The sequence below is a fragment of the Tupaia chinensis genome, unplaced genomic scaffold, assembly GCF_000334495.1.
Source record: "Tupaia chinensis unplaced genomic scaffold, TupChi_1.0 Scaffold000201_1, whole genome shotgun sequence".
Taxonomy (NCBI): Eukaryota; Metazoa; Chordata; class Mammalia; order Scandentia; family Tupaiidae; genus Tupaia; species Tupaia belangeri.
Window position 1 is genome coordinate 3,007,674 of NW_006159676.1, and position 10,003 is coordinate 3,017,676.

The following is a 10,003-nucleotide window of genomic DNA, read 5'->3' on the forward strand; positions in this document are numbered from 1 at the left end:
CCGGGACTCGAACCGCGGTCAACTACATGGGAGTTCAGTGACATAGCCATTATACTAACTACTGGTCCCTATTTTTAATTGTAGCACACAGAGAGACAGAGAGGAAAAGTGAGAAAGCAAGCCTCCAGGTCTGGGACTCAAACCGTGGTCAGCCATGTGGGAGTGTCCAGCACCCTAACCACCATGCCACTGGCCAGCCCGGGGATGGATTCTTTTCAACAGTTAAAATAAAACCCTGTAACGTAAGACACCTCGGGGTTCCCTTGCTCTGTGGGCCCTCTACCTGGGCCCCCTACCCTCACTGTCAGCCCCAAGCTGAGCTGAGTCCCCACCCTGGTTCCCGCTGCTACTACCCTGCCCACCTGGCCTGACCTGAGGGGCCGGCAGCAGCAGGCAGGGCCAGCTCAAGTGAGCGCAAGAGACCAAGGGGGGCCCAGAGAAAGCCAGTCTCTCTGCTGTCCCCAGGGGCTGGGAACGGACGAGCAGCCACGTGCACAGGTCCGGCCCAGGTCCCACGGACCACCACCCTCCGAGGCCTTACCTCCCCAGCCCCGCACGAAGGAGCCCGACTGCACCCAAGCCAGCTCTCCATCTCTCCAGCTCTCCGACCTGGCTGGGACTGGAGGTGGCTCCCACGCCATGCCGCCCCTCAGCTGCCAGGACGGCAGACTGACAGAGGCCACTTACTCTGTTCGGACGGGTACTCCCGCGTGGGCAGGTAGACGGAGGGACGTCGGTTCTGCGGGAGCGGAGGGAGGAGGTGGATTAGGAGAGTGGGCAGCCCCAGAGACCCCTCGCCCCCCGACTCAGCACCCACCCTTCAACGCACATCACAACACACCCAGGACATGGCATGGGGCTGGGCTTCGAGACGGGCCTCAGTTGCCACCAAGGCCCTAATGGGGGGTGCATGCCTCCCCCAGGCCCCCCTGGCAGCTGCTCCCCGATCGCTCCCAGCCCCAGGAACGGGCACTCACCGAAGCTTTGCACACGGAGTCGGCATGAAATCGACTAAAATTACTTTTGTTGTAGACCGGCAAGCCTTTCAAAAAATCTGCCTGGAAGACACGGAGGAAGGTCGGTGAGGAACCAGGCCACGGCCAGGCACGTGGTGACCCAACGGCCCACGAGGTTGAGGCCACAGAGGAAGGTCCCAGGCTTGCACCCTGTGGCCTCCGTGTGTGCGCGGGGAGTGTCTAAGATCTGGGCTGGCTGACACTGGGGGGAGATCCCGGCATTAAGACATGGTTGGGGGTGTGTGTGTCTTTCTGTCACTGTCTGTCTCTCCCATGGAAGAGATAAAACTAAAACATGGCAGGGTCAGCAGGTAGCATCGTGGTTAAGGCACTGGACTGCCGTGTGGTCGCCCACAGTTCAAGTCCCGGGCCCCGTGGCTTGAAACTCATGCCTGGCGTGTGTGCCCAAACTCTCAAGGAGCAAGGAGAAGGGACTGCGGTGTGGCCATTTCTTGTTTTCTATTTCTCAATCTCTCTCTGTCTCTCCAGCGAGTGCACATGCCCTATAGCAAAAATCTCTCTAAAAAAAAAAAAACACAACAAAACTTAGCAATACAAGAAAAAGGAGGGACCAGCAGAGGCCATAACAACTAAGTTGCTAGACTCCTACATAGGTGACTGTGGTTCGCGTCCCGGACCCAGCAGCTTAAACTCACATCGGGCGCGTGTGCGTGCGTGCCCAAGATCCCGAGAGGAGAATGGAGGAGAAGGGATTGCGGCGTGGCCATCCCCCCTGGGGGGTGATTTCTCACTTTCTGTCTCTGTCTCTCTCTGTCTTTCTGGCGAGCACACACACCCTATAGTAAAAACTTCTCCAAAAATAAATGAATGAATGAATGAAACCAGAAAACAGGATCGTGGTGCAGGGGTAACGCAACACTCTACTCCATGAGACTGAGCCATGTGGGAAGGCTCCAGGTTCGAGTCCGGAGACCTCCCTGAACATGCTAGCAAACGTGGGCTCGGGATCCAGGGCTGGCTGATGCTGGGAGGAGATCGTGGCACAGAGACCTCATCGGAGGTGCTGTCTCTGTTGCTCTCTCTCCATCTCTTGCTCGTGGAAGTGGGAAATAAAGTTTAAAAAGAAAAAAAAAAATGCAGACAGGTGGTGAAGGCGGCTGGATCCCACGTGGCCACCTGCACAGCCCGAGTCTCAGACTTGGGGAGTTGAGAACCATGCTGGGCGCACGTGTGTGCATGCCCCGACTCCTGAAAGCATGGGGTGATGGAGGAGAGACTGCGGTGTGACCACGCCCCATGCAGGGGGAGGGCGATGCCTTCTCACTTTCTCTCTCTCCCATGGGTGTATGTGACCTCGAGCCAAAGAAGACACCAAGGGGCGGGCTTCTGGGCCACTTTGGGTTTCCTTCTCCCCCCCCTTTTTTTTTTTTTTTAATTGCCAGGGGCACAACCAGCTGATGGCATAACGGTGACATTGCTGGACTCCCATGTGGTCGACTGCGGTTCAAGTCCCGGACCCAGCGGCTTCAAATTCATGCCAGGTGCATGCGTGTGCGAGCCAAAAATCCCAAGAGGATGGAGGAGAAGGGATTGTGGTGTGGCCATTCCCCCGGGGGATGATTTCTTGACTTCTGTCTCTCTGTCTCTGTCTGTCCAGCTAGCGCACACGCCCTATAGCAAAATCTCTCTCTAAAAAAAATAAATAAATAAAATTGCCAGAGGGAGTGCGTGCTGGCCAGAGAAAAGGAGACAGACAGAAAGAAAGCCCCTGCCAGTAGGGTGTAGTGACACCGCTGTCCCTTCTCCCCCACTTCTCTGTTCTTTCAGGATCTTCGGCCTACAGACAAATGTGCCCAGCATTATTTTTCAAGCTGCCAAGCCTGGGATTCGAACTGCAGTTGGCCAGGTGGGATGTGGCTCCCTTAGCCACTGGGCTGTGGGGCCAGCCCCGGGTCTCTGTTCTTTTTTTTCCCAGAGAGATTTTTATTACGGAGCACATGCGTTCGCCAGAGAGACAAAGTGACAAATCGTTCCCCAAGGGGAATGGCCACACCGTAGTCCCGTCTCCATTCTTCTCGGGGGACTTGGGCACGGAGGCACAAGGCACCTGGAGTGAGTTTGAAGCTGCTGGGTCGGGGACTCGAACCATGGTGGATTACATGGGAGTCCAGCGATGTAACCACTACGCCATCTACTGGTCCCCAGGGTCTCCTCCTTGCCTTTCCTTTGCTGACCAAGTATTCGGGAATGCACCCTCCAGCTGCCCGCCTGTGATCTGCACCGTCACGAGCAAACACGAACCAGCACTGGGGTAGCACACCTACTCCTGGGAGGGCCTCACAACAGCCCCATTATCGGGCAAGAGGTGGGGAACCGGAGGCTCAGAGAGAAGAGGCAGATTGCTTCATTGTTTTTTTTTTTTTTAGGTTTTGCCATAGGGTGCATATGCCCGTAGAGACAGAGACAGTGAGAGGGAAAGTGAGAAATCATCCACCCGGTGGGGGGATTGTCACGCCGCAACCCCTTCTCTTCCATTCTCTTCCTGGGATCTTGGGCGCGCATGTACACGTGGCATGAGTTTCAAGTGCAGGATCCAGGACTCGAACTGCAGTCAACCATGTGGGAGTCCAGCGCTTTAACCACCATGCCACCTGCGGGCCCCCAGGCCACTTGCAGCACAAACACGGCAGAGCACAGTAAGTACTGAGCTCTTTTACCCACCGCACGGTTGTGCTGGAAAGTTCTAGAACACTGCCTGGTGGCCTTCTTTGCATCCTCCACAATCAACACAGACCTAGAATGAACAAAGACTGGGGAATCCTGAGAAGCCCCAGGGCGGCCAGCAGGGGGTGTGGTGGTAAAGACACTGGATCCCACATGGCCAACCACGTGGTTCAAGTCCCTGACCCAGAGGCTTGAAAAACACACAGGACACATGTGCATGCACCCCTAAGATGCTGATGGGATGGAGAAGTGGAGAAGGGATTGCAGCGTGATCTCTCCCCACTGGGAGAGTCTTTCTCCCTCCCTCTCTGCTGGGTTGAATGTTCAAACACGCTCCGACTATTAAAAAACAAACAAACGAAAAGGTTAAGAGTCCAGAAATAAATCTATTTTGAAGGGATTGCATTGGGGGCCAGCAGATGGCGTGGTGGTTAAGGTGCTGGACTCCCACGTGGCTGACCACAGTTCAAGTCCCAGACCTGGTGCCTTGGTATTTTCCTTTCCCTCTCTGATCACATCAAAGAAAATAATAATAGCAATAAATAAAATAATTCTTTTTTTTTTTTTTTTTGAGAGAGAGATTTTTGCTATAGGATGCACGCACTTGCTGGAGAGACAGAGGGACAGACAGAAAGAGAAATCACACCCGGGGGGATGGCCACACTGCAATCTCTTCTCCATTCTCCTCTCGGGATCTTGGGCACGCACGCACACACGCCCGGTGTGAGTTTAAGCCACCAGGTCCGGGACTCGAACGGCGGTCGACTACACGGGAGTCCAGTGACGTAGCTATTATGCCAACTGCTGGTCCCCCCGAGTCCTCTTTTTTTAACAGACAGGGTCACTTGCTCGGTTGCCCAGGCGAACCTCGAACCCAAGATCCCCCTGCCTTGGCCTCCCGAGTTGCCGGGACCACAGGTTTAGCCGCCGAACACGGTCGGCGGAACAGAAGGCTGGGGTCCCTCAGGCATGGGCTTCTCCCCATGCCCACCCTGGGCCGGGAGCTTCCCAAGGGCCCCACTACGTACAATAGAATCTCATGACCCAACCAGACAGGAGACAGTGTCTCCCTATCACAGAGACATGGAGAGGGGCAGGTGCCGCAGGTGACTCACCTCCGGTCGCCCAGCCCCAGCAGGGGCGTCCCCACCCTGAGGCCCTGTGACATTCCTGGAAGGGCTAGGAGAGCGGCCCTGGTACCCTGGGTGGTCTGTCTGCATCTCCGAGGTCCAGCAGAGTTGCCTTGGGAGGAGCCACTGCGTTGATGACCCCAGAGCCCTCAGGGACTAGCGGGGCCAGCAGGGTCCCCACCTCTGTGTGGCCCTTCTCCTCCTTGGCTGGGCCCCAGGGAGACCTCAGTGGTGACCAGCAGGGACAGGCTGGGAAGCTGGACTGTGGCCAGGCCCTCCCAGGAGGTGGCCCTCCTACCCGGTGACCTATTGTCCCAGGGCCAGTTCCGAGTCCCTTGGCCCCACCTCCTCCCCTCCCCACCCCAGGCCCCCTGCCCCAGCTCCACCCAGACCGGGGCCAGCTTCAGCCAACTGGCAAAGCGTCTTTAGGCCTCTCGTCCGTGTCCAGGCCGGGTGCCAGGACACGGCCAAGCCACACGGACCACATTCGGCCTTGGGGAGCACCCGGTGCTTGGGGTCATGGGTGTGGATCGAACGTTCACGGGCTGAACAGGAAATGGCTTTGGGGACCTCCAGGCTGCTTTGGGGCACCATAGGTGGCCCAGCATGTGGGAGCTGGAGGTCTGGCCAGTCTGGGGGACCAGGGAAGACCCACCCCCTGGATATAACGATAACAGGTACTGGGACTTGCAGGGTCCTGGGGGTCCCCGTGCCTGCTCTGTTCACACTCCCCCATACGCCTGCTGGCCTCCCGCCTCCGAGTGGGAAACCCTGCCAACCTGCCCCCAGTTCACACCCCTCCCCCTTCATCTCCTGACTCCTTAGGAGTCTCGCCCAGAGCCTGGCGCACACCCTGATGAGGTTGCCCATTCAAATGGCCACCACTGGGGCCAGCGGGTGGCATAGTGGTTAAGGCGCTGGACTCCCACATGGCTGAGCACAGTGTGAGTCCCGGATCTGGTGGCTTAAACCCACGCCGGGCGCGTGTGCGTGCGTGCCCACGATCCTGAGAGGAGAATGGAGGAGAAGGGATTGCGGCGTGGCCATCCCCCCTGGGGGGTGATTTCTCGCTTTCTGTCTCTCTGTCTCTCCGGTGAGCACATGTGCCCTATAGCACAAATCTCTCTAATAAAAAAGAAAAAGACAAGCCGTAACTGGCTGGTCTGGCGTGTCCCCAAGGGCAGAGGGCAGGGCAGGGCAGGGCTGACTCAACCCCAGGCCCTGCAGGCCTTACACAGGGCCGGGCAGCTAAGTGGTGAGAAGGTTAGAGACCTGGACGTCCTGCCCTCAATCCTGTCCCTCCCTGACTGTGACCTGTGATGAGTGACCTCCTAGCCTGGTCCCCTCCCTTACAAAACAGGCCACTCAACGAGGCCGCCTCCCAGGGCTGTTCAGTGTCTCAGCCAGACGACATAGAGAGCAAGCTTGGGGGGGGGGCCTCCAGGGCAGCCATCAGCATAAACGCGCTCACTCTGAATACATCAATGGACAGGTGGTAGGGATGGTCCTACGTCCTGCAGGCTAAGCGGGAAACAAGGCCTGGGGACACGGAGTTGGGGGCGGGGAGACGGCAGCGCAGCGGTAAACTCAGTGCTCTGTGAGGCTGACCCACACGGGGAGGTTCTGGGTTCGTATCTGGGGACCTCCCTGAACACACGGGGCACGTGCGTACTCAGGGCTGGCAGAGACTGGGGTGGATCTTGGCGTCAAAGACCGTCCTGGAGGTGCTGTCTCTCTTGCTCACACATGGAAGGAATATATCAATTTAAAAATTAAAAGACGGGGCCAGCAGGTGGCGTGGTGGTTAAGGCGCTGAACTTCCACATGGCCCACCGCGGTTCAGGTCCCAGACCTGACAGCTTGCTTTCTCACTCTCTGGTCAAATGAAAATAGATAAATAAAGTTACATAAGATAATTCTTTAAAAATTATTATAATAATAAAACAAGGCCAGAAGGTGGTATGGTGGTTAAGGCACTGGACACTCCCACATCGCCAACTACAGTTCAAGTCCCGGACCTGGTGGCTTGCTTTCTCACTTTGCCTCCTCTGTGTCTCTCTCTGGTCAATTTAAAAAGAATGAATGAATAAATAAAATTAAATTAAGTATTCTTTTAAAAAATAGTAATAATAATAAGGCATGGGTCAAGAGCCGGTAAGTGGCTTAGTGGTTGTGCAGACCGCAGTTCAAGACCCGGACCTAGAAGCTTGAAACTCACGCCGGGTGCGTGTGCATCTGTGCCCAAGATCCCAAGAGGAAAATGGAGGAGAAGGGATTGTTGCGTGGCCATCCCCCCTGGGGGGTGATTTCTCACAGTCTCTCTCTCTGTCTCCGGCAAGCACATACACCCTATGGCAAAAATCTCTCTCTAAAAAACCAAAACTACAGGTCAGCCAGTGCCATGGTGGTTAAGGAACTGGATCCCACATGGCCAAAGGCATGGTTTGCGTCCTAGACCTGGCAAGTTAAAAAACACACCGGGTGGCCCAAGATCCCGAGAGGAGAATGGAGGAGAAGGGATTGCGGCGTGGCCATCCCCCCTGGGGGATGATTTCTTGCTTTCTGTCTCTCTGTCTCTCTCTGTCTGTCTGGCAAACGCACGCACCCTATAGCAAAAATCTCTCCAAAAAAAAAAAGAGAAAAAAACAAAACACCAGGCATGTGTGCATACGTGCCCAAAATTCCAAGAGGAGAATGAAGAGGATGGACTGTGGCATAGCCACCCCCCTGGGGGTGACTTCTCACACACCCCTGACTCTCTGGCGAGCATGCACCTTATAGCAATCAATCAATGGATGGGACGGGGGACAGAAATCCTCACTTGAGCCAGATAAATCCCAGCCACAGTTGGCCCCGGAAGCCATCCACTGCTTCAGCAAAAACTACTGACCCCTCTGAATACATCAATGTGTCATGGTCCCCATAGGTGCAGGAAGACCCACTGAGGCTAGTTATGGGAAGTTGACGTATCAAGCGGGGAAAGACGTGGGGGCCTCCCGCCAACAGGAAGAGCCTGTCTCAGGAAGCGATGCTCCTGAGGGGAAGAGTATTCCAGGCCGAAGCAGCAGGTGCAAAGGGCCTGGGGTGGCAGGAACTTGGGCGTGTGAGAGTGTGAAAACAAGGCCAGTGTGGTTGAAGTTTGCAGAGGAGGGAAGAGGGTGGAACGAGGTCACAGAGGGGATAGAGGATGTGGGAATCCAGTGCCTTAGCTACTATGCCACCTGCTGGCCCCCTCCCCAGTCAGGATTTGGGCCACGTACGCGACCAGAGAGCTTTTCAAAGTGCTGGGTTGGAGACTCAAATTGGGGTTGGCTGCACGGGCTCAGTTCCCACAACCACACGGTTGGCCCAATTTACCTCTTTAAAAAGCTCCCCTGGGGCCAGCAGGTGGCGTGGTGGTTAAGGCACTGGATTCCCACACGGCAGACTTGAAGGTTTGAGTCCCAGACCCAGCAGCTTGAAAAATCACACCGGGCGCATGTGCATGTGTACCCAAAATCCTGAGAGGAGAGTGGAGGAGAAGAGATTGCAGAGTGGCCTTCCCCCCTGGGGGTGATTTCTCATTTTTTTTCTCTCTCTAGGGATCCTACACGCCTTATAGCAAAAATTAAAAAGAAAACAAACCCCTCTGGATCAAGGGTAATGTTATGGATGGCCAGACTGGTGAGTTCAAGCAAGAAGACCAGGGAGGAGGCTGGGAGGTGTCACTCCTTGGACCAGGTGGGACAATGTGGATGGATTTGGGGTGTGCCCTGAAGCTAGTCCCAACCAATAGAGCCCTCTTATGGCTGGAGTGTGTGCGTGGGCAAGGCTAGGGCCAGTAGGTGGCATAGGACTTAAGGCACTGGCCTCCTACACAGCCGACCAGGGTTCGAGTCCCAGATCGGGGTACATGTGCGTGCATGCCCAAGATCCCTAGAGGAGAATGGAGGATAAGGGACTGTGGCATGGCCACCCTGGGGGCATGGTTTCTCACATTTTTTCTGTTTCTCCTACGAGCACACACACCCCATACCAAAAATCTGTCTTAAAAAAAAAAAAGGGTGTGGCAAAGACTTAAGGACAGCCCCCAGAGTTGGGGACCCTCACACTAGCAATCAACTTCCCATTGTCCTTCCTGTACCCATTTCCCACCAAATCCCGAGGACTGTGGGTGAGGGGCTGGGGCTCTGGGCCACGAGGCCTTGACTCCATCTTCCAAACTCATCATCACTCCTGGCAGCAGAGAGGATGCCAAACAATAGGAACTGGGGAGGGGCTGGAGCCCAGGCTGGGTCCCCTTCTCACTTTACAGAGAGGCGGAACCCCAAATAGCCATAAGACCCAAATGGCAGGACAGGTGTGCAGCCCTGGAAGGTTGACTCTCCCCTCCCCACGACCCCCTGGGGATCTTCCTCACTTCCTAACGAGGAGACAGCTGGGGGAGGTCGTCCCCCACCCCAAGTCACCCAACTCATCTGTGGATCACTCACTGTCCTGAGCCCTTTGCGACCCGAGTGCCCTCCAGGGTCACAACCCTATGAGGTGTGGGTTCTGGCTACCCTCACCTTACAGGGACCAGGGCCTGCAGGTCACAGAGATGGAAAGTGTCACTCTTAGAAGCAGGTGGGGACCCAGAATGACAGGGGTGGGGCCAGGGCCCTGGGACACCGGACAGATGGCGATGTCGCACTTCCTTTGGTGACAAAGCCCCGTGTGTCGCCGTGTCAAGCCCCCTCCCCCGCTCCAGTGCCCAGGTTGGCCCCCCCCAGTCCTCCCGAACTGGAAAGACCCAGACCCGGTGCGCTGAGAAAAGAGGCCAGATCTGGGAGGGAGGAGGGGGGGGGTCTCAAGGGACCCCATCCCCACCCTAGACGATTTCCGGGGGGGAGGGGGAGGGATCCGCGACCCGGAAATGAATGAGTTGTCAGGGCCTGGAAGCCTAAATAGGGTCAGGGGTAGAGAAAAGAGCCAGAATAGAATCAAGAGGAAGCTCGCGGCAGGGTCTGGGGGGGTCAGAGGTCACAGGTCAACGCAAGGGGCGGGGCCAGGCCCGAAGGGGCCCGGCAGGGCGGAGACGGGCCTCGGGGGGATACTAAAGGTGGGTGGGCCCGCGGCGCCATTTTGTTGGGTAAGAGGGGAGTACCGGCCCGGGGGCCGCCCTTACCATCTTCCGTCTTCTTCGGCGCCCCC

The 10,003-nt window shown here is 56.5% G+C and overlaps 1 protein-coding gene across 1 annotated transcript in view; it reads right to left on the reverse strand.

The window, feature by feature from the left end:
* DDA1 (DET1 and DDB1 associated 1) overlaps positions 1–10,003 on the reverse strand; it is a 16,348-nt gene that overhangs the window by 5,431 nt on the left and 914 nt on the right. Inside the window, exons 2-4 of the mRNA XM_006147184.2 lie at positions 4,902–5,038; positions 978–1,058; positions 688–739 (exon numbers count right to left, since the gene is read on the reverse strand). Coding sequence (XP_006147246.1) covers positions 688–739; positions 978–1,058; positions 4,902–5,038 — 270 coding nt within the window. The remainder of the gene's footprint in view (positions 1–687; positions 740–977; positions 1,059–4,901; positions 5,039–10,003) is intronic.